This window comes from Sesamum indicum, linkage group LG11, assembly GCF_026168435.1.
Source record: "Sesamum indicum cultivar Baizhima isolate 11 linkage group LG11, ASM2616843v1, whole genome shotgun sequence".
NCBI lineage: Eukaryota > Viridiplantae > Streptophyta > Magnoliopsida > Lamiales > Pedaliaceae > Sesamum > Sesamum indicum.
This window is the reverse complement of record NC_142667.1, coordinates 9543873-9568618: the sequence shown is the minus strand read 5'-3', so window position 1 is coordinate 9568618 and position 24746 is coordinate 9543873. Positions and strand designations below refer to the sequence as shown.

General features: G+C 37.9%; 1 protein-coding gene across 4 annotated transcripts in view; it reads left to right on the top strand.

The window, feature by feature from the left end:
- Positions 1-259: 259 nt before the first annotated feature.
- LOC105173512 (Zinc finger, C3HC4 type (RING finger) family protein) overlaps positions 260-24746 on the top strand; it is a 30069-nt gene continuing 5582 nt past the window's right edge. Inside the window, exons 1-10 of one of the 4 annotated variants that reach the window (XM_088875630.1) lie at positions 260-971; positions 5016-5742; positions 6601-12587; positions 12819-14299; positions 14440-14703; positions 15822-16042; positions 17934-18205; positions 19210-22261; positions 22335-22467; positions 24159-24673. In XM_088875630.1, coding sequence (XP_088731756.1) covers positions 640-971; positions 5016-5742; positions 6601-12587; positions 12819-14299; positions 14440-14703; positions 15822-16042; positions 17934-18205; positions 19210-22261; positions 22335-22467; positions 24159-24673 — 12984 coding nt within the window. In that variant the 5' untranslated portion in view covers positions 260-639. Of the gene's footprint in view, positions 972-4981; positions 5743-6600; positions 12588-12818; positions 14300-14439; positions 14704-15821; positions 16043-17933; positions 18206-19209; positions 22262-22334; positions 22468-24158; positions 24674-24746 lie in introns of those variants that run through there. The other 3 variants (XM_088875631.1, XM_088875633.1, XM_088875632.1) reach the window with 3 other exon arrangements.

The window sequence follows — 24746 nt, the reverse complement described above, 5'->3', positions numbered from 1 at the left end:
ATAAAATTAAGAAATTAAAGCGATTTTAAATAAAAAATTAAACAACAAAATGTAGTATTTACGAAATAAATTTCTATTACATCATTTTTAACTTAAAATTCAAGTATTGGATGTCCAAATTCTGTCGAAGAGACATTGATCATGTCATGTAGTACTACAACTTGATTTGCACGAAACTCCAATTCGTCGCCCACATACACATACTTAGTCTCCCCCCTTCTGTCTCTTATAAAAGTTTCTTGAAGTTCTCTTGGTGAGGTTCTAAACATTATATACGTGAATATGTGAATTGGGGATTGAATTTGGAGGATGATGATGAGCCACCACCTCTATCGGCCGAAGTAAAGGGAGCAGGACACTTGCTGCTCCCGAATTGTGCTGTTTTTCTCTTTTATTCTTTTCCATTTTTCCTTAAATAGTTGTCAGGAATCGTAATTCCGCCCCTCCAAAATTATGGGTCCTTTGCTTTTTGTTTTTGATGTCCTAAATGGTTTGCAGGAATCGTAATTTAGCCCCTAAGAATAACTTCAATACGAGTAAGCCCAATTTCAACTCTGATTATTAGCATCGCCCTTGATTTCCGCTCTGCACGGAGGCGTCAGGGAGAGAGAATATAGAGTCTGCGTTCGCCGGGGGGAAATGGAGACGCCGATCCTTCTGGAAGACTTCGGTCAGAAGGTCGATTTGACTCGCAGGATCAGAGAGGTTCTGTTGAACTACCCGGAAGGCACCACTGTTCTGAAGGAGCTCATTCAGAACGCCGATGATGCAGGCGCCACCACCGTCCGCTTATGCCTTGACCGCAGGAAACATGGGGTTGACTCTCTGCTTTCCGATAGCCTCGGCCAGTGGCAGGGCCCTGCGCTGCTGGCTTACAATGATGCTGTTTTCACCGAGGAGGATTTCGTCAGTATTTCCCGGATTGGTGGCAGTGCGAAACATGCCAAGCCTTGGAAGACCGGCCGCTTTGGGTAATCGACCTTTTTTTTCTTCCTTGTTTTTTTAAGTTTTCAGAAACTAATCATGTGTGACTATGTCGTATATGGGTTGTCTTTCTGAGTTATTGTTGATTGTTGAGTAATGTACATGGAATTGGTGAGTACATGTACATTTACTTAACGATTTAAAAATGTGAAAATGTCAATGCCTGGTCGTACTGGTGGTGGTGATATTAAAGTGGTAAGATAAACATCGATCATGCAATTCTGTCCTCAAACTTGATAAATTATCATGGGAAACATGGTTGCTCAATTGTTTATTTTCTCCATTGATATCTGGTGGACGAGCATAAGTGGATGTGAAGTTTCTCATATTAAATATGATTACCTTGTTAATCTTATAATGAAGCTGTTGTGTAGCTTAACAAATTTGAAATTTAAATCATATTCATATGGGTCCAGGGATACATGGCATTGTTGAAATGTTAAAGCTTGTCATGAACATCTATGTTAATTCATAACTAAAATCATGTGTCCAATTGCTATCATGATTGGGTGGATTATTTGAAGCTATTTCGCGTGTGGGTAATGTTCAAAACTTTAAATTTAGTTGCTTGTAGCTGATGATACAGTTCAGTGATGCGGATCTATTCAAAATCTTAGAATGGCTACCCAAATGAACTAAGTACCCCATTGCGTAGTTATACTTGATCACTGTAGCACTCTAGATTCGGTGCCTAATGATATGAAAATGATTTTAATAATCTTAACCAGAAGAGTTTGTGGGAATTTTCAGAAGTAAACACACAAAATTGTGTATGGTACTGGACTTTGTGTTTTTCTGAATCATAGACTTAAAATTAAGACTGCAGAAACAAAAAGCAAAAAAAAAAAGAAAAAGAAGAAGAAGAATAATAAAAGTGAAAAGGAGAAGAGAGAAGAAAGGGAATGTCAGGTACATTTTGCTGGCAACAATCCAACAATTTTTGCTACTCCAAATGGCTGCCCACCTAGGGCTTCTATTTCCGTACTTTATATATACAAGTATGCAATGTGGAACAATTTACTATCAAAACTAGGACATACTGATACTTCATGATCTTCTTTAGTCATACATACATAAATAAAGAATAAGAATTGCCCAATATTTTGATATTGAACAAAACATAAAGTTCATTACAAGAGTATAAAAGCGGTCAATTAAATTGGTTCCCCTACACTACTCCAACACTAAAGTGATACATAATTTGCAGCACAATTCACTATATTTAGCGATTGCCGTTAACTGGGTGTTCTTGGAGGTATACTCGTTTCCTAATACGAAATGTTATGCGCTTTTGCATATTTGTTGTACTTTATGTTTGTGCGTTGGTGTGACAACTTGATTTATGCACCACTGGATTGAGTGGAAAATAAGTATGTTGAAAATAGAATTTTCTTTGCAGTTGACAATATGCGATTAGGTAGTTTTTCCCGATTCACTATTTTGATTTATGCCTTACTGGTGCTATCACTATAAATCCAAGGATATTTTTCTTTCTGATCACTGTTGTTCCTGACCTTTGCATAAACTCCATTCACAACTGACCTTGAAATCATTTATATGGCATTGCCTTTTAGGTGTAATATGCGAGGCAGTGCTTTTATCTTTGGTGATTACATCTGTCAACCATCATCAACTTTACTATGTCTGCCACTTAATGATACTTGCAAAACTCTACAAACATTTGCTTGGAGCAGCTGAGTGGGTCCTTTTGGTGAATATGATATGTTAAATAACAAAAGACTTCCCTTATCCCTCATCCCATATGTATATATATCACCATCAGAAAAAAAGAGTTTTGCCTTTTTGATGAATGTGTTAGATTGTGCATCAAGACAGTGTAGACTTTTGTTAATCCAGAAAGTCTGAAGGATGGAGATGCTAGGTGTTTTATCTCATGTTTTTAGTCCAAAACAAAAATTCTTAGTGCTCTCTGATGAAAGAACTTAATTTCTTCAGTTTATTATTTGAATTCTCCCAAGTTCTGACCAACTTTAGATTGACCAATTTTGGTGGAAATGTCATGCTCCAGAATTAAGACTGTGAGAACCACTAGAAGCTCTAGCCAAATACCATGCAAGGAATACTTGCAAGCCTTAATAATTAGTAATATTTCCAATCACTTCAATGTAACGATGCTGTGGATAATATACATTCTATTTACCATAAAATGCATAATCTAGTCAGAAGTAAAATTCTTAAAACTCATCATTCATCAACTAAAAGAAATTGCACTTTCATCTGGTAGAATAAGATAAATATCATTTGTTAACTTCCTCCAATAGAAATATTCTATGAACATACCCAAATAAATAGATCATCAATAAAGTAGAAAAAAACATGTAGAAATGAGAATGAACTACTTCTACCTGTTAAGTTTATTCAACAGTAGAGGGCGGAATTTAGGGAGATGTTAACAGTAGTTAAACATTTGCTGATCCCATAATAGGCAAAATGCATGATACTGATTAGTGATTAGGATTATGAACATATCAAACTGAAGGTGGCTGTGTGCTCAAAACCAGTTTTGGAAGCTTCTTTTCTAAATATGGTGCATCTTGTACACTTCTGCTTGCTAGGAATGAGTTAGAGAATTTAAAATTTCCCAGATATTTATAGAGGGTGGGGGCCTAGTGGGCAGGAGTTTTCTGCAGTGGACAAGTTTCAGATGTCATGGACATTACATTGGTTTAGCAGCCTAAAATTTAGGGTTGGAAGGTTTTGGGTATTTAAGACTTTCATTAGTCTGTCTGTTCCCAGTACTTCCCAGAGTTCTGTCAAAAATATCATCTTCCTTCACATGAAGGTACAACGGCTAGAGTCCCCTTGATGGTGCAGCGATTTGGATTCAGAATTTTTTACGAGAAGTCTTGAATTAGAATTCGGGTGGGTAAGTTGATTTCACACGAAAATATATACAAAATTGAAAACATACATTTCCCACTAAAAACCTGAAAATTGAAAATGAAAGCATAAATAAACAAGCTTAAGTTTACAAAACAAGTTTGAAGGAAAATCACAATGAATGATTTTTATGATCAAGTAATGCGAAGAAATATTAGTACATATATGGGCGTTGCTCTATTTGATATATGAGGAAGGTGAAAGATCCAAATCTCATGTTGCTCTGCATACTATTCCATCTTTGCATTTAATCGAAAATAAACAAAGTTTTGCAACATGCTTCCTTTTTTATGAAGTGATGGTGTTACTCCAATGCAACCCCTTTGAATCTCAGTATTCAAGTCTATCTGATAATAGGATTCCAATGCAAGTCCCATAAACAGTCATCTTGCCATGATGAATCTAGAAGCCAGACGATATCTGAATGTCCACTAGTATATTTGACACTCTCCTGTCCAAAAATCTTGCATTATACGTACTTTTCCTAGCATCTATGCATATCCTTTTAGTATGAAATATCTAAGCTAACTAAAATGTGAACGTTAAGTTCGTACCAATAATTATCAGCTCACCTCACTTTAAAACTAAATCTTTGGAGTTTGATCTGAACATGATACCTTAGTCCTTCAATGATCAAGGCTCATTCCCTTTATGTAAAAGGATATTGAGCTTGAACATACAGAAAATTTGAAGGAAAAAAACCTTATTTTGACCCTTTATACTGTGGAAACTTGCCAAATTTACTGTCTCATAATCAGATTGCTTAGAACTTTACTTTTTTCCACCATGAAAACCATGAGTCTTCCACTGTCTGCATTTCTTGAATATTTTAAAGAGATTTTAATGAAGTACTTAAGGTGATATTATCAATGTTGCTTCTATTTTTTTCTTGCACCAAATTTAAGCATCTAATTTTGTTTATTTAGGTTGTGTTAAATAATGGTTCAATTTGCATATGCTTATTGATGAATAGTGGTGGAAGAGACTATTCTTGAGAGTGTCTATTTTGCTAATCCTTGACATTCACTTATTTCACTTAAAAATTATGCAGTATTTGTGGAGCTTTAGTTTGGTGCTGAATTGTGTTTCTCTTTAGGAATGGATACATCTCTAATTCTCGTTGTTTCCAGGGTGGGCTTCAACTCAGTATACCATTTAACTGACTTGCCTTCTTTTGTGAGCGGCAAACATGTTGTTCTATTTGATCCCCAGGGTGTTTATCTTCCCAACATCTCAACTGCTAATCCTGGAAAGCGAATAGAGTATGTTACTTCAAAAGCCATTTCACTGTATAAGGATCAATTTTTTCCATACTGTGCTTTTGGTTGTGACATGAAAAGCCCTTTCCATGGAACTTTATTTCGTTTTCCTTTGAGGAATGCAGATCAAGCTGCAAATAGTAAGCTCTCAAAGCAAGCGTACATTGAAGATGATATATCTTCCATGTTTGTTCAGCTTTATGAGGAAGGAATTCTGTCACTACTTTTTCTTAAATGCGTACTCTCTGTAGAAATGTATGTGTGGGACGTAGGAATGCCTGAGCCAAGGAAGATGTATTCCTGCTCTATCAATTCGGCTAATGATGATGTGGTGTGGCACCGCCAGGCACTTCAGAGATTCTCTAAATTGAAGTACGCATCTGATTGCGAGATGGATGCTTTCTCACTAGACTTCTTGAGTGAGGCAGTGGTTGGAGGTCTTTCACAAATTAGGACCCATAAGTTCTATGTTGTGCAAACTATGGCTTCACCATCCAGTAGAATCGGTTCTTTTGCAGCCACGGCAGCAAAGGATTATGACATGCATCTGTTGCCTTGGGCATCTATTGCAGCATGTGTATCAGATGATTCACTTAATGTAATTTTCCATAACTCAATTGTAGGTCCAGAGAGATTTTTCTCTAAGCCATTCTGTCACTGTTTATATGCATCTTTTTCCATGTGGCACTTATAAGTATATGTATGTGTCCCTGTTAGTGCATTTGCATTTGCATATAATACCATTCGGCTTCTAGTAGGTAGAGATCACTGTACATGCTGCATCTAATTTTTAGCAAGCATCCAAGTTTGCTGAATATCTTGAATGTTGTTTCTATCATTTCTGGCCATGAGCTGTTAATGCTTCTTTTTCTGTGTCTGAGTTTCGAGTCTAAAACTTAAGATTTTGTATTGTGTGAAAGATGACAATGATCTGCTTTTCTTAGTTTAGCTTGTTGAGCACACATCTTGCGCTGATGCCTGAAGGGGTTGGGTGGTGTGGTGCATTTTTTCAGCTCTCACTAAGGTTACTTCGAGAGAACTCCTTGAAGTTACTTTAATATTTACATGGTTGAGCATATGGGGTGCTATGTTCGAACTAATCACCCACATAATTTTGGATCTCTCCATGTCTAGTCATACATGTCACAGGTTTAGAAGATAAACAATGTACCAGAATTGAAGTTTGCTTATTTCCTGTGTCATCTAATGTCTTAACTAGCTCAGTTAATTACTACATATATGATGCATGTGACTATATGCTTCCAGTTTGCGGAAAAGGGTTATTCAAATTATGATGCAGAGCCTGCTGTTCTTTGTTATTGTTTCCTTTCTTGTGGTAAATTGTTTGCTCATTCCGTGGATTAAAAAGGGCAGGCAAGCGAGAGCCAGCTCATATCCCCAATATTGGGCTCTTTTATCTACTCATGCAATTTTAATTTCGTGTGAATCATGACAGGATGATCATCTGAAGCTTGGGCGGGCATTTTGTTTTCTTCCATTGCCTGTAAAAACTGGGTTCCATGTTCATATTAACGGATACTTTGAGGTTTCTTCAAATCGTCGTGGCATTTGGTATGGTGATGACATGGACAGATCTGGAAAAATTCGTTCTATGTGGAACAGGCTTCTACTGGAAAATGTTGTGGCACCTAGTTTTGCTAAATTACTTCTTGGCATGCGACAATTGCTGGGCTCAACAAAAACTTATTATTCTTTATGGCCTATTGGCTCATTTGAAGAACCATGGAGTTTGTTAGTCGAGCATATTTACAGGATCATCTGGGGTTCTCCTGTCTTATATTCAGATGTTGAGGGGGGAAAGTGGATTTCACCTGAGGAAGCATATCTTCATGATATGGAGATTTCTGGAAGTAAGGAAATTGGTGATGTTCTTGTCCAGCTTGGAATGCCTATTGTTCCTTTGCCTAGTGACTTATTTGAGATGATCTTAAACTGCAAATCTGATAGGCCTCAAAAAGTTGTTACTCCTGATTCAGTACGTCATTATCTGAGAGATAGCAAATACTTAAGTACACTTGGCAGATCACACAATTTTTTGCTGTTGGAGTATTGCCTTGAGGACTTGATTGATACAGACGTTGGTATTCATGCATCTCACTTGCCTTTGCTTCCATTGGCAAGTGGTGATTATGGGTCATTATCCAGATCCTCAGAAGGGATCGTTTATTATATTTGCAATGAGCTGGAATATATGCTGCTTCAACAAATCTCAAATAGATTAATTGATCGGACCATTCCTGTAAAACTACTATGCAGACTAACTTCTATAGCAAATGTCTCAGGGGCAAATCTAGTTTTTTTTAGTGTAAATGAGTTTGTTCAATTATTTTCTGAATTTGTACCCGCAGAATGGAAATATAAGATGAAGGTTCTATGGAGTCCAAGTTCCAATTCTACTCATCCCGCTTCATCTTGGTTTTTGCTTTTTTGGCGTTACCTTCGGGAGCAATGTGAAGAGCTGTCTCTCTTTGGAGATTGGCCTATAATACCATCTGTATCTGGACATTTGTACAGGCCTTCTAGGCAGAAAAAATTGCTGAATTTGGAAAAGTTGTCCGAGAAAATGCAACATGTCCTTGTTAAGATAGGATGCACTATACTGGACAGCAATTATTGCATTGAACATCCTGATTTGATTAATTATGTACATGATGCTGATGCTCCTGGTATTCTAGATGCAATCTATGATGTGTCTTCTAGTGATGGTATTAATCAGCTTCTTCAGTGTCTGGAAGCAAATGAAAGAGATGAGCTTCGTCAATTTCTTTTAGATCCTAAATGGTTTGTTGGAAAGAAAATGGATGATTCTCACATACAGAACAGCAAGTGGCTCCCAATTTATAGAGTGTATGATGGAGAATCTACTGACAATTCCAAGTACTCTGATTTAGTAAATCCTCGTAAATTTTTACCACCAATTGATTGCCCAGAGTGCCTGTTTACCAGCGAGTTCATCTATAATCTGTCAAACGCTGAAGAAGAGTTGCTAAGGAGATTTTATGGTGTTGAAAGAATGAGAAAGACAGAGTTTTATAAGCTGCATGTACTGAATAGGATAGAAGAATTGGAAACTAATGTTCGGGACAGCATCATGCTTTCAGTTCTTCAAGAGCTACCACAGTTATGTGTGGAGGATGCTTCATTCCGGGAAATCCTGAGAAATTTGGAATTCCTCCCCACCATTAGTGGCACTATGAAAAGCCCAGCAAAGTTATATGATCCAAGAAATGAAGAATTGTATGCTTTACTGGAAGATTCTGATAGTTTTCCTTCTGGGACTTTCAGCAAATCAGGTGTCTTGGACATGTTACAAGGTTTGGGTCTTAAGACAACTGTGTCTGTCGATGCAGTCATACAATGTGCTCGGCATGTGGAACACTTAATGCATGAAAATCAGGAAAAAGCTCATTCAAGAGGAAAGGTACTTCTTTCATATCTGGAAGTGAATGCATTAAAGTGGCTACCTGATACACTGGAGGATGATCAAAGAAAAGTAAATAGAATGTTCTTAAGAGCTGCAAGTGCATTTAAATCCCGTCATTTCAAATCAGACTTAGAAAAGTTCTGGAATGAGCTCAGGCTGATCTCATGGTGCCCGGTCCTTATTTCTCCTCCTCACATGTCATTACCATGGCCCACGGTCTCATCATTGGTAGCTCCTCCTAAACTTGTGAGGCCATACTCAGACTTGTGGCTTGTTTCTGCAAGTATGCGGATATTGGATGGAGAATGTTCCTCATCAGCATTATCCCATCAACTTGGTTGGTCTAACCCTCCAGGAGGAAGCGTAATTGCTGCCCAGCTGCTTGAGCTTGGGAAAAATAATGAGATAATCTCGGATCCCATTCTCCGACGGGAACTGGCTTTGGCAATGCCGAAGATATATTCTATCTTGATGGGCTTGCTTGGTTCAGATGAAATTGACATTGTAAAGGCTGTTCTAGAAGGTTGCAGGTGGATCTGGGTTGGAGATGGATATGCCACCACAAATGAGGTTGTTCTTAATGGCCCTCTTCATTTAGCTCCTTACATACGTGTTATTCCTGCTGATTTAGCTGCTTTCAGTGACTTATTTTTGGAGCTAGGTATTCAGGAATATTTGCGGCCTTCTGATTATGCAAATATATTATATAGAATGGCCATTAAGAAGGGTTCCACTCCTCTGGATTCTGGGGAAATTGCTGGTGTTACATTTATTGCCCAACACCTCGCTGAGGCTCACTTTTATGAAGATCAAACTGATATATATCTTCCAGATGTATCATGCAGACTACATACTGCAACAAACTTAGTCTACAATGACGCCCCCTGGTTGCTTGAGTCTGATGGTTCTGAAAACTTATTTGGCAGTGCAGCTATATCCTTAGGAGCTAAACAAACTGTTCATAAATTTGTTCACGGTAATATTTCTCATGATATCGCTGAGAAGCTTGGGGTACGCTCCTTTAGGAGGATTTTGCTTGCAGAGAGTGCTGATTCGATGAATTTAAGTTTGTCTGGGGCTGCTGAAGCATTTGGGCAACATGAATCTTTGACAACCAGACTTAGACATATACTTGAAATGTATGCTGATGGGCCTGCAGTTCTCTTTGAGTTGGTACAAAATGCTGAGGATGCTGGAGCCTCCAATGTGACCTTTTTATTAGATAAAACTCATTACGGTACCTCATCTCTTCTTTCACCTGAAATGGGAGACTGGCAGGGCCCAGCTCTGTATTGTTTCAACGACTCTATTTTCAGTCCACAAGATCTTTACGCCATTTCTCGCATAGGCCAGGAAAGCAAACTAGAGAAACCATTTGCAATTGGAAGATTTGGGCTAGGATTTAATTGTGTTTATCACTTTACTGATATCCCAACTTTTGTTTCTGGAGAAAATATCGTCATGTTTGATCCTCATGCTTGCAACTTGCCAGGAATTTCTCCAACTCACCCTGGACTCCGGATTAAATTTGCGGGAAGAAAGATTTTGGAACAATTTCCTGATCAGTTTTCTCCATTTCTACACTTTGGATGTGATTTGCAGCATCCATTTCCTGGCACTCTCTTCCGTTTTGCCCTCAGGAGTGCAAATGCTGCTTCTAGAAGCCAGATCAAGAAAGAAGTGTATGCTCCTTCTGATGTCTTATCACTGTTTTCTTCCTTTTCTGAGGTTGTTTCTGCAACTCTGCTCTTTCTGCGCAATGTAAAGACCATATCAATCTTTGTCAAAGAAGGGCCTAATAGTGAAATGCAGTTACTAAATTGTGTTCGTAAGGATTCTGTTAATGAGCCTGAAGTTGAAAGAAGTCAATTTCAGCACATTTTTAGCTCTATGTATGGGAACCAGCTAGATGGATTGAGTAAGGATCAATTCCTTCAAAAGTTGAGCAAATCTATTGATAGGAATGTTCCATGGAGGTCTCAGAAGCTTGTGGTGTCTGAGCAGAACCCTGCCGGTTGTAGGTCATGCTTGTGGTTAACTAGTGAATGCATAGGTAGTTTCCACGTGAAGAATAAATTGACAACTTTTGACAAGAAATTTTACAAGTTTGTGCCATGGGCATGTGTAGCTACACCCATAAACTCTGTGGAGATTGGGAAAAAATTGGGTGGGAGTGAGGGAAATTTGGATGAATCTTTTCCCGACACTGCTGACGTTCTGCAGAAACTTCAAGCTTCTACTCGCGCTACATTGGATTTTGATGGTCGTGCTTTTTGCTTCTTACCTCTTCCAATTAGTACCGGTCTTCCGGTTCATATAAATGCTTATTTTGAGTTGTCATCAAACCGGAGGGATATATGGTTTGGTGATGACATGGCGGGGGACGGGAAGATGCGCTCAGACTGGAACATGTACCTCCTTGAAGAGGTGGTTGCCCCAGCTTATGGTCATCTGCTTGAAAGAATTGCTCTGGAATTTGGCCCAAGCGATTTATTCTTTTCCTTTTGGCCCAAAACAGGAGGTTTTGGACCTTGGACCTCATTGATACGGAAGTTCTACCAGTTTGTGTCTGAGAGTGGTCTTTGTGTGTTATACACAAAAGCCCGAGGTGGCCAGTGGATATCAACCAAGCAAGCCATTTTTCCTGATCACAATTTCGATAAAGCATGGGAACTTTTAGAAGCGTTGTCTAATGCTGGTTTACCTGTTGTGAGCATTCCAAAGGAGATTGTTAGCAGATTTACGGAGATCTGCCCATCACTACATTTCCTTACTCCTCAGTTACTGCGAACTCTTTTAATTCGGCGGAGCCGTGAATTCACAGACAGAAATGCAATGATTTTAACCCTTGAATACTGCTTGCTCGATCTAAGAAGTCCAGTTGTATCAAAAAATTTCTATGGGTTACCCCTGATACCACTTTCAAGTGGTGCATTTGCAAAACTTGATAAAAGGGGATTGAGTGAACAAATTTATGTTACGAGGGCAGATGGATACGGCCTTCTCAAGGATTCTATCCCACATCAACTTGTAGACCGTGAGATATCTGATCATCTTTACCATAAGTTGTGTGCTCTAGCTGAAAGCAAAGATTTTAATATTTCTTTTCTGACCTGTCAACTGCTTGAAAATATACTTATGAGAGTAATTCCAGCAGAATGGCATTATGCTAAGCAGGTGCTTTGGGTGCCTGGTAATCAAGGCCATCCCAGTGTGGAATGGGTTAGACTTCTATGGAGCTATCTGAGATCGTCTTGTGAAGATCTTTCATTGTTTTCTAACTGGCCAATTTTGCCAGTTGAAAATAATAATCTTATTCAGCTTGTTGAAAATTCTAACGTGATCAGAGATGGTGGGTGGAGTGAAACCATGTCAGCGTTGTTGCAGAGAGCAGGATGCCTAATACTAAGGCGTGATATCCAAATTGAACATCCACAGTTGAAATATTATGTGCAGTCCTCAACAGCAATGGGTGTTTTAAATGCGTTGCTCGCAGTCACGGGTAAGCTAGACGACATTGAGGGCCTCTTTGGTGATGCTACGGATGGGGGACTGCATGAACTTAGAAGTTTTATTCTCCAATCCAAGTGGTTCTCTGATGGCTTGATGGATAGCACTCATGTCAATATTATTAAGCATATCCCTATGTTTGAGTCATTCAAAAGTAGAAAACTCTTATCTTTAAGTAGATCTCTCAAATGGCTTAAACCGGAATCTGTACGTGATGATCTTTTAGATGATGACTTTGTGAAACTGGATTCAGAGAAAGAAAGGATAATACTGGAAAAATTTTTAGGTATCAGAGAACCATCAAGGGTTGATTTCTATAAAGATTATGTTCTCTCTCGCCTGTGGGAGTTCATTTCCAAGGAGGGTTTTCTCTTAGGGATTTTCTGTGATATTAGATCCTTGATTACAGAGGATAACACTTGCAAAGAAGTGTTCTCTACAACACCTTTTGTTCAGGCGGCCGATGGAGCTTGGAAAGAGCCATTCAGGTGTGTTTGTTAATGCCTTTGCTAATGGTCTAGTTTTTCTTCAAATGCATGATATACAAAGAATTAGATTCTACTTCTTTCAAATAATTATTGCAAATATCCACTGTGTGTTAAGAAAATATTGTAAATCTGCATCCTTGTGCGTTGTTATTGCACGTAGATCTTAATCTTTAAGTTCCAAATTTACTGATATTTTTATGCCCCTAATGACTTATAACATGCTCTATATAGGCTTTATGATCCTCGGGTTCCTGAACTAAAGATGTTTCTCCATAAAGAAGCCTTCTTCCCTTCTGAGCCCTTCTCTGACCCTGAAATTCTGGACACTTTAGTCGCCTTTGGGCTTAGACAAACCTTGGGCGTTGCTGGTTTACTCGATTGTGCCAGGTCAGTTTCAATGTTATATGAATCAAGAGACTCTGAAGCAGTAATATTCGCGAGGAGGCTGCTTTCTTGTTTAAATGCAGTAACGTTGAAGCTATCTTATGAGGAGGAGAGTGGTCATTCTGTTGATACTACGGCATCTCAAGAGAATGCACTTCCTGGAGGAGGAGGAGAAGAGAAGTCGTCCGTGTGTGATTCTGTTGACCTCTTATCAAATGCTGTGGACTTTCATTCACTAGTTAATAACTTGGTTGATGATATGGATAGAGAAGACTTTTGGTCAGATCTGCGGTCCATCAGCTGGTGTCCTGTATATTCTGATCCACCGGTAGAGGGCCTTCCATGGTTAGCCTCAGCTCATAAAATAGCAGCACCACTTACAACAAGACCCCAATCACGGATGTGGATTGTTTCATCAAAGTTGCATGTGTTGGATGGTGAATGTTCTGAGTACCTACAGCAGAAGCTTGGTTGGTTGGAACCTCTTGATCTGCATACATTGTCTGCTCAATTAGTTGGATTATCTAAAATCTACAATGAGACCAGGTTGCAGTATGATACAGAACTGAAAAAGCAAATACCAATAATCTATTCCCAGTTGCAGAATTATGTTAGAACTGATGATCTGGCATTTCTTAAATCTTCGCTGATTGGTGTTAACTGGGTTTGGATTGGAGATGATTTTGTGTCCCCAGATGTGCTTGCATTTGATTCACCTGTAAAATTTAGCCCCTACATGTATGTGGTACCATCTGAGCTATCAATGTTCCAGGATTTGCTTTTGGCATTGGGTGTTAGACGTAGTTTTGATGTTTTTGACTATTTTGATGTTTTGAAACGGTTGCAAAATGATGTAAAAGGTGGCACTCTGTCAAGTGATCAGTTGAATTTTGTCCAATGTGTCCTAGAAACCATCGCAGATAACTACTTGGATGGCCCAGGACTAGAAAATCGCAGTACACTTTTGATTCCAGATTCTACTGGAGTGCTCATAGGTGCGGCAGATCTTGTGTATAATGATGCACCGTGGATGGAAACCAATTCTGTTGTTGGTAAACGTTTTGTGCATTCCTCTATCAGCCATGACCTGGCCAACAGATTGGGCATTCAATCACTTCGGTCCCTTTCTTTAGTGAGTAAGGAATTAACGAAAGATTTTCCATGCATGGACTATAACAAAATAACCGAGTTGCTTGAATCACATGGTGACTATGAGTTCCTTCTTTTCGACTTGCTTGAATTGGCTGATTGCTGCAAAGCCAAAAAGCTTCACCTCATCTTTGACAAGAGGGAACATCCACGTCAGTCTCTGTTGCAGCATAATCTTGGTAATGCATCGTGAGTGTTGATGGTTCTTCATATGCTTGATGTCTTTGTTGCTTGTTTGATTGTGAGCTTTAGCATTTCACTGATTATGGAACACTCTCAACTTGTGCTGAATCCTGTAACTGATTTCCAACCTACGCAGCCGAATTTCAGGGGCCTGCCTTGGTGGCAATCCTGGAAGGAGCCAGCTTAAGTGGAGATGAAGTAGCTAGTCTCCAGTTTCTTCCACCATGGAGTCTGAGGGGTGATACTCTAAATTATGGCTTGGGATTGCTGAGCTGCTTCTCCATCACTGATCTACCATTGGTCGTATCTGATGGCTACTTGTATATTTTTGATCCTCGAGGTGTAGCAATTGCCACGCCTTCAACACGCTTGCCTTCCGCCAAAGTTTTTCCTTTGAGAGGTATGCCTGGATAAGAATTAGTTGTGATATCATGCATTGTTTCCCGTGCAACATATATAGCATTTAATTAGGGATAATTATGTTGTCCTCTCCTATGGGTTGGTGTAGTTATTGGTAGACCCCCTATAGTTTGCTAATTACATTTAGTACGAAATGCATCCATTAGCTAAATTCACAGATTTTGCTGACATAAGCAAAATAATTGAATGAAAATCCATATTTAACCCCTAATAATTTATTATGTCTATTACCGACTTATTGCATGTTCACACTAATGTGTTTAAACATTTTATTGCATCCTGATCATGTCCTGGTCACATTTTTTAAGAATTATTATATCAGTGCTTATGTTGTAGTTTATTCAATTCAGCACGTCATTTCTTTTCTGTTTTTGTTGAAATCTTTATGGGCAAAGTCGGCTACTTCAAACTTTTGCCTGTGAAACTGGTTTTTGAGAACTTGTAGAGGTGCAAGTGATGCCCTACACTGAGATTGTTTTCCATGTTTCATCCTAATAACAACTTGCTGGTTGTCCTGCAACCTTGAAATAGTACAAGCATGCAAGTGGTGAACATTATTGGCCACATTTTTACAATTGTGAACTCTTAAAGATTAAAGAATATAATATTATCAAATTACAACTTAAATTAAAAATTGGTATGCTAAATTAAAAAAAATATATAATAAAGGAAAATTAATAGGAGTTCCTCCAAAGTTTCTTAAATATACATTACATAGACACCCCTTTTTATATTTCATAATTATAGTTACATCCCTTAGGGGCATTATGGTCCATAAAAATTATAAGATAGTAAGACCAGGTCAAAAGGACTGAAGGGGGAAAGTTTAACATTTGTGACAGTTTTAGTGAGTGAGTGTAGTTATGAAATATCGAGGGTTTCTTTGGTAATTTTACTATATTTCAAGCAGTGTTGGTGTAATTCTCCCTTTACTTCTCTTCCGTATCAAAGAAAGTGACAGGAACAATTTAATTAACAATTTGTATGGGAGAAAGTGAAAAAAAAAATGAATTATCTTTTTGAAGTCTTATTGCTGTATACAAGTCTTCGGTGTTGTTAAACAAAGAGTATACCAATGTTTCTTTTCTTTAATATCAGGTACAAAATTGACTGAGCGATTTCGTGATCAGTTCAGTCCAATGCTGATTGATGGAAATATGCCATGGTCATCAACTAATTGCACGGTCATACGTATGCCCCTTTCATCAAAATGCCTTGAAGATGGAGCTGAATATGGTTTTGCGAGGATGACTTTGATTTTCAACAAGTTCATGGAGCATGCTTCTAAAATGATACTATTTTTGAAATCAATTTTACAGGTAATTTCTGTTTTAAGTGGCCAAAATAAAGTTACTATGGAGATACATGTGGCTGAAGCAAAAACTGGGAATAATTTGAAGATTTGAAAATTAGCTTAAGAAAATGTGTTTGTGCAAGCAAAGTCTGAATTTCAATGCATAAAACTTTTATGTAGATTTATTTCCTTAATGAGGATGAAGGATTTTTATATGAAACTGAAGCCAATGCAAATTATTGTAAACCTTTAACGTTTTCTTCTTTCCAGTTGGGTCCAGGTATTTTAACAACTTTGGGTAACATAACAGGTAGGCTAACCGCATCAGAGGTGATAAGGGCTTTATTTGCCCTTCCAGCTAATTGAATGTAAAAATGAGCTCTATAAAAGAAATAAAAAAGAAACTTAGGTGTTTAAAAAGCTGACTCATCAGCTATGCCTTCTGAAATGCCAAGTCTTTTGGGTCTGTGACTCTGTACTCCAGAACATTCATAAGTCAACTCTGTCTCTGTCTTTGTAATCTAATGCGGACTAGCAAACAAGTGTAAAGATGCCACGTTTTGTAGAAAGAATAAATTTTTATATAACTTTTTTGTGTTTGTATGCATGCATTTTCACCGGAATAGATATCTGTACATCTCTTGTCAATTCTTACTATATCTATGCATCTGAGTACGTACTACCAATGCATATTGAGATGTTCATTACTATATAAACCTCTGAACAGCCTATTTCTTGGATGATAAGCATCCATCTTTGGCTGTTGGTTTTTGATAGTTCTGACCTCCCAGAAGAATTGATGTTAAAGTTTTGATCTGCTTGTCCATTTGACAAAATATGCATGTCAGTTTACAGGCATCATTCTGGAATTAGACAATCTGATTCGAAAATCTAACATGTAGAAGGGGCTTCTGAGAATGGACCCTTAAGGTTGCAACATTTTGCTGAAACAAAGTAAATTAAGTATTTACTATTTTTTGGTTGGCTGTTGAATTATGTGAAATTATTTTAGTGGACTAGGAAATTCTAAACTGTGAAGCGCATAAAGTTTTACATGTTGAGATGCGAGATTGACAGACTTATTTAATTTACTTAAATACCAATTGATAAAGTTGACATCTCTAGCAAGGTTACTTGGACCATTTAAAAGGGATATGTGATTGATCAATTTTATTGGGCAAAATATAGCTAAAATAATTTAATCTGTAAACAAGAAGCATAAAATGGATACTTTACCATTAAAAATAAATCATGTGATTAATCAATTGTTGGGTAAGAAATTATGGTAAGAATAGTGTACTATGTAAAAGGAACAGCAGAATAATTGATGGCTAAAGGACACTAAAATTGTAAACTGCATAGTTTAATTATAGCTGGAAGTTAAGTTGCTTAACCATTCTGTATATATCAAATGTGTTTTCTCCTTTTAGAAAAAAGTGAAAAATGCATTGCAGCAGTAAGAACTGCATGTTAAAAATGTTGCATGTAAAGGATAATTAAATAGATGAAGGTTTTACTTATCAATAATAAACCTATATAAGAAATTTATGATATTGGTATAATAATCAACAAGTATTACCCTAATGAATCACATAAATACAAGAAAACACTATAACTATTGATTAGTTTCTCAAATCTGTTTTTATAATACATCAAGATCAAAATAACAAATACAATTATTGTCTTTATTCTCTGACTTTATTGAGTGAAGAGATCATTTTTATGTTTGATTCTTATATAACAACCAGAATAGCTTGATCTGTAATTTCACTAAGACTGAGTAGCCAAAATAAGTACTTCCAGATTTCTTCAAAACTCTGAAGAAGTAACTTGAAAAACTGATGAGGTTCAGTTTATTCAGTGAAAAGAAAAATATATATTCTGCATTGTTGGCTGATTAATACTCCACTATACAGGTATCTTTGTTAACATGGGAGGAGGGGAGCCCACAACCAGGCCTTGATTATTCAATTAATATAGATCCTCTGTCTGCTGTTGTTAGAAATCCTTTTTCAGAGAAGAAGTGGAAGAAATTCCAACTATCAAGTATATTTGGCAGCTCTACTGCTGCAATCAAATTGCATGTCCTGGACTTGAACGTGGATGAGGGTGGAACTAGATTTGTTGATCGATGGCTAGTGGTGCTTAGCATGGGTTCTGGTCAAACAAGAAATATGGCACTTGATAGGTATGTGAGGAAATGAGGCAAGTAATAATTCTATTTACTAGAAAATGACTATTCAAACATGTATTAAGTTCAGCTATTTTACCAATGTGCATGTGACAGCAAGAATTTTAATCCTTCTTAATGAGCATCTGAAGAAACTGTGGAAGGCAATAAAGTATTGACTAACAATGTGTTGCTTGAGTGCATCTTTGTTTACCTATCTGCTTTCCGTTAAGACTCTTGCACCTTCAGTGATTATGATCATTTTGTGTGAGTCTGACCTTTAAGGCCTTTAGCATGAAGTGTTTGCCATAGGAATGCATGTCTATTTTCTATTAAAGGGACAGCAGACCTTTTTAACATCACTTACTGCCATAACTTTTTCTGCTGTACAGATGCTTGTTTATCTTAATATGCCTCTTGTGACTGTGTTGATCGATTTTGGTGAAATATGAGTGGTATTGCCTCCATGGGATCTCGTTTTTTCCTATTGTCACATCATATATCTAAATTGCTAATTTTCCTTTCTGCTTTCAAAGATCAAACATGATTTTTCAGATTTCTTGTGTTAACTAATAATTAGGATTATTCTTTTAAAGGTATATGTTCTGTTTGCATAACAAGTTTTGACATCTGTTCTCTCATGTGTTACTCTGCATTTTGTCAAGTAAATGTTTGAATATTATTTATGGGATTTGAGTATACTGAATGCCTCGAGAGTTGATTAACAAATCAAAGTGCCATCTGGATCTGTTAAAGTTATCTTTTGACTAAAGCTAGGATAATTTATTATAGAACCGAGCATATATATAGAAGTGGTCAAAGGCTAGGACTTTAGATGCTCCTAAAACATTCTTTGAATATCTGAACCATGATGGGTAATTCAGCAGGCCTCGTGTCATGCAACTGCCGACTTCAGAGACATAGCAAGCTGGTGATTTTTGAACTGTAGTGGATCCTTCCTCAAAATTAATACTTTCACTCAATAATTATGTTAACGGACTAATAATCTTTCATATGTGCAGGAGGTATCTTGCATACAACCTGACACCTGTTGCTGGAGTTGCTGCACACATATCACGAAATGGCCATCCTGCTGAAAATCATGCATCAAACACCATCATGTCCCCTCTTCCTTTATCATGCATTATAAATATACCAGTGACGGTGGTGGGATCTTTCCTTGTGCGCCATAATCGGGGTCGCTATCTTTTCAGATGCCAAGAGAGCGAAGGTGCAATGGAATTACGATCTGATGCTGGAAGTCAGTTGATAGAAGCTTGGAACAGAGAACTGATGTCTTGTGTTTGCGACTCTTATATTAAATTGATCCTTGAGATGCAAAAGTTGCGGAGAGAACCATTGACTTCTGCTCTTGAGCCAAATTTATGTCGTTCAGTTAGTGCAATTTTGAGTGCTTACAGGGATGAAATATACTCATTTTGGCCTAGGTCGGGCTGTAATACCCTGGTCAAGCAACCTATAGATGATAAAGATGGTAAAGATTCAACTTCCATGAAGCCTCTTAAGGCTGATTGGGAATGTCTAATTGAACAAGTAATACGGCCATTGTATGCCCGTCTTGTTGAGCTTCCTGTTTGGCAGCTATATTCTGGAAGTTTAGTTAAGGCTACAGATGGTATGTTTCTTTCACAGCCCAGGAGTGGAGTAGGTGACAACTTGCTACCAGCAACTGTTTGTGCTTTCGTCAAGGAACATTATCCTGTTTTTTCAGTCCCATGGGAACTAGTGACCGAAATTCAGGCTGTGGGCGTTGCAGTAAGAGAAATCAAGCCTAGGATGGTCCGTGACCTTCTTCGGGCTTCTTCGTCATTTATGGGCAGTTGGTCTATTGATACCTATATAGACGTCCTTGAATACTGCTTATCTGATATCCAGCTTTTTGGGTCATCTGGATCCAATGAACTCCCAAGGGACTTTAGTCCTGATTTTGGTTCTTTAAGCAAAGATGAGGATAGCCGTTCCTTTGCTTTATCAGCTACAGATTCACGCAGGCATGGTATCTCTTCCCCTGCTTCAGTCAGTTCTGGAGGTGATGCAATTGACATGATGACAAGCTTAGGGAAGGCTCTATTTGATTTTGGTCGTGGAGTTGTTGAAGATATAAGCAGGGCAGGAGGATCTTCATCTCACAGGCAGCATTCAATTGGAATTACCAGTTACGAGCCTTTTGGCTTCAGTACAAGTGAGGACGAGAAGGCTTTCCATGTAGCTTCTGAAATCAAAGGCTTACCCTTTCCAACTGCAAAAAGTAGTCTGGTCAAGTTGGGTTTTGCTGAAGTATGGGTTGGGAACAAAGAAGAACAATCTCTAATTACCTCTTTAGCAGGAAAATTCATCCATCCAGAAGTGCTGGAGAGACCAGTCCTGCAGAATATTTTTTCCAATCGCTCTATTCAATCATTCCTGAAACTCAAAGCTTTCTCTCTCCGCTTGCTTGCTAGCCACATGAGATTTGTTTTTAATGAAAACTGGGCAATTCATGTAATTAACTCAAAAAATGCTCCCTGGTTTTCATGGGAGAAAAGTGGAAGCTCTGGTAGTGAAGCAGGTCCTTCTCCCGAGTGGATTCGACTTTTCTGGAAGATTTTCAGTGCCTCCTCAGAAGAAATTTCTCTATTTTCGGATTGGCCCCTTATTCCTGCTTTTCTTGGTCGTCCAATCTTATGTCGTGTGAAAGAACGTCATCTTGTCTTTGTTCCCCCCCCTTTTAGGGATTTGGATTCCGTTAATGCTACTTCTGAAGTGGGTGTGTCTGAAGTTGGTCAATCTGAGTTTTCGTCCGAGTCTCGTGAGCTTCAAGCATACTTGTTCTCCTTTAAAGTCATACAAGAAAAGTATCCTTGGTTGTTTTCATTGCTTAATCAGTACAATATTCCTGTTTTTGATGTTCATTACATGGATTGTGCTTCTCCATCGAAGTGTTTGCCAGCAGATGGGCAGTCATTAGGGCAAATCATTGCTTCCAAGCTTGTAGCAGCTAAAAAAGCTGGATATTTTCCTCAACTTTCATCCTTTTCATTTCCAGACCGGGACCAGCTCTTCAGTTTATTTGCTTCTGATTTCTCTTCCCATAGCTCCGGTTATGGGAGAGAAGAGCTTGAAGTGCTACGTGATCTTCCTATTTATAGAACAGTTCTGGGGACATATACCCAATTGGAAAGTCAGGATGTTTGCATGATATCTTCAAACACATTCCTCAAGCCATCCGATAATAGATGTCTTTCTTACTCCACCAATTCTACTGAAATTTCTCTACTTCGAGCCCTTGGAATCCCTGAATTGCATGATCAACAGATTCTTGTAAAATTTGGATTGCCTGGATTTGAAGATAAATCTCAACTTGAGCAGGAGGATATCTTGATTTACCTGTGCACGAACTGGAAAGATCTCCAATTGGATTCATCTGTAATTGAGGTGCTTAAAGATACTAACTTTATCAGAACAGCTGATGAACAGTCTGGAAAACTGTTTAAACCCAAAGATCTATTTGACCCTGGTGATGCTTTATTGACGTCTGTATTTTCTGGAGTGAGGAGCAAATTCCCAGGAGAGAGATTCATTGCTGATACATGGCTTCAGATTTTGAGAAAAACAGGTCTCAGGACATCGGCTGAAGCAGATGTTATTCTTGAGTGTGCTAGGAGAGTAGAATATCTTGGTGGTGAATGTATGAAGCAGGTGGGAATTCTTGATGAACTGAACGTTTGGAATTCACAGAATGAAGTATCCTTTGAAGTTTGGGTGTTGGCTGAAACTTTGGTCAAGACAATTTTCTCTAATTTTGCTGTACTTTATGGAAACAACTTCTGCAATCTCCTTGGCAAGATTGCTTGTGTTCCAGCTGAAAAGGGATTTCCAAATATAGGTGGCCGAAGAAGTGGTAATAGAGTGCTTTGTTCCTACTCTGAAGCTATAGTGATGAAGGATTGGCCTCTTGCATGGAGCTGTGCGCCGATACTTTCAGTACAGAGTGTCATACCACCGGATTATGCTTGGGGACCTCTGCATTTGTCAAGTCCCCCAGCCTTTGCAACTGTACTTAAGCACCTTCAGGTAAGGTTACATTTTGATATTCTGGTTGAAGCTTCCATTCACTTTAAACTGGTATATGATACATACTCTACAGGTTATTGGAAGAAATGGTGGTGAGGACACTCTTGCTCATTGGCCAGCTGTATCAGGTATCAAGACCATCGATGAAGCTTCCCTTGAGGTCTTGAAGTATCTGGACAAAGTCTGGGGCTCCCTCTCTTCTTCAGGTAATCTAGTTTTTGTGCTAAGACTTCCAGGTCGATGTTAATTATGTGTGTGTCTATAATGAGCATGATTCTTCTTCTTTCTTCTTCAGTTCAGTTTTATGGAATCGTGTAAGCTGTTATTATTTTAGGTCTTTCTTATTTCAGAGAACTAGTGAAGACTTGATTGCTGTGCTTTTACTATCTAGATGCTTTAAATTATTCACTGTCCGAATATATCTCTAGATTAGAGATATTTATGTGGTTTTACTATTTTGTGATTAGCATACCTTGACTAGCCTTAAAAAGAGATAACACTTCACATATTTATTTGTTTCTAGATACCCTACTAAATCTATTCAGTGCAGTCTATGGGAATTTTATGTGTTAACTGTTAAAATGCTCATTTGATTATTGTTTGTGTCCCAATTAATATAGTATGTTCACCTCAAATTTGTTGGTAGGACTGGGGTTTAATCCTGTATCAGACCCTAAGGAAATTAATTCTACGGGAACTAATATAGATAGAGTGGGCTGTGTATGTTTTCTAGGATTTAATTTGTATATGGCAACTAATAGTTACCTGGCGTAAGATCATATGAGAAGGGAAAAATGATAGATCTGTTATCAAACGTCAAGCAAATTTCTGTTTTTGTGTTGAATATAAGTTAAGCTTGTTATATTATATCATTATATCCTTGTAAATTCTTGTTTCTTTTTAATAGCCTTACATGGGTCTCCAGCTTGCCAAACCACCATGAAACTAGGGCCAATATAGGTTGAGTGGTTAGCTATTTAGATAGTTGGAAAATTATTATTCCTTACACTTGACCTAGTTAAGAACATTCTTCTGGGGATGTTTCAGGATCCTAATCTGTTCTGGGTTAGCTATTAAGTTTATTTTCCTGTGTCTAACTTTTCTTTTTTATTTTTCTTCTTCTGTTGTCTCCCATTATCTAATTCCCTTGTTCTTCACTAAGACTTTATTATCTGTAAGTCAACTTGAGGCAGGTGTTTGAATCTATTGGGCCACTTCACAGGTTATCTGCATTAATAATTGGTGATTTCTTATTCTCTTCTAGAGTCGATGTTTTGATTGCTAGGCTTTATATGTCAGTACTTGTTAGTTTTGTTTCCAAAACCAACTAGTTTATGTTTCTAGATTCTAGCTAAGAAAGGACGGAAGGACACTAAAAGCGCATTAATGATTTTGCCGCCACATTATCAGGATTGTACCTGGTACATGTCCAACTAGTTATGGTTGTTTCTCGTTAGTGCGCATGGGATAGAGCACATGTGGTGTTTGGTTTTCTCTAACACTTTTCTATGAAAATCTCCAAATTTTATAGACAGAAATAAGAAGGTAGAACCACGTCAGTAGTCGTGTTAATGTTAGTACATGGGGAGATCGTACTTGACTTAGCTGCTCATGTAATTTCATATCTTATCAAGATAAATGCTTAATATCTGGAAAATTATGTCCATCAAGCTAATATTGTTTTTGGGATTGACTTCATTAGATTAATTACTTCACTGGTAGGAGGATGGCCAAATAAGTGATGCTAACTAATTGTATTCTCTGATTCTGTGCTGTAGTGAGACAAATATCAAGCCTTTGAGTATGTGCAAGATATTTGATTTTTGTAAATTTTATTTGCTTTCTTTGCATTTTGATTTTAGTCAAGTTTCCGTAATCATTATTGCTGCATTGTCAGACATGACAAAGCTGCAGCAAGTTGCCTTCTTACCAGCTGCTAATGGTACTCGTTTGGTGAAGGCGAGCTCTCTTTTTGCTCGTTTGACAGTGAATCTGTCTCCATTTGCATTTGAACTCCCTAGTGCATATCTCCCTTTTGTGAAGATTCTTGGAGACTTGGGGCTTCAGGAATCACTATCTGTTGCTTCTGCGAGGAATCTTCTATCAGATCTTCAAAGACTTTGTGGTTATCAGCATCTAAATCCAAATGAATTCCGTGCTGTTATTGAAATTTTACATTTCATTTGTGATGAGAAGAACAGTTCAGGCATCTCCAACTGGGATTCTGAAGCAATAGTTCCTGATGATGGCTGCAGGCTAGTCCATGCAAAATCATGCGTATATATAGATTCTCGTGGTTCGCATTATGTCAAATATATCGATACTTCCAGGCTGAGATTTGTTCACCAAGATCTTCCTGAGAGAGTGTGTGAGGCCCTTGGTATCAAAAAGCTCTCTGATGTCGTGAAAGAGGTACTTAACTTCCTAGAAGTTTTAAATTCGTACATTTGTGAATTATAGAAAGTATTTATCTCACCTTATGATA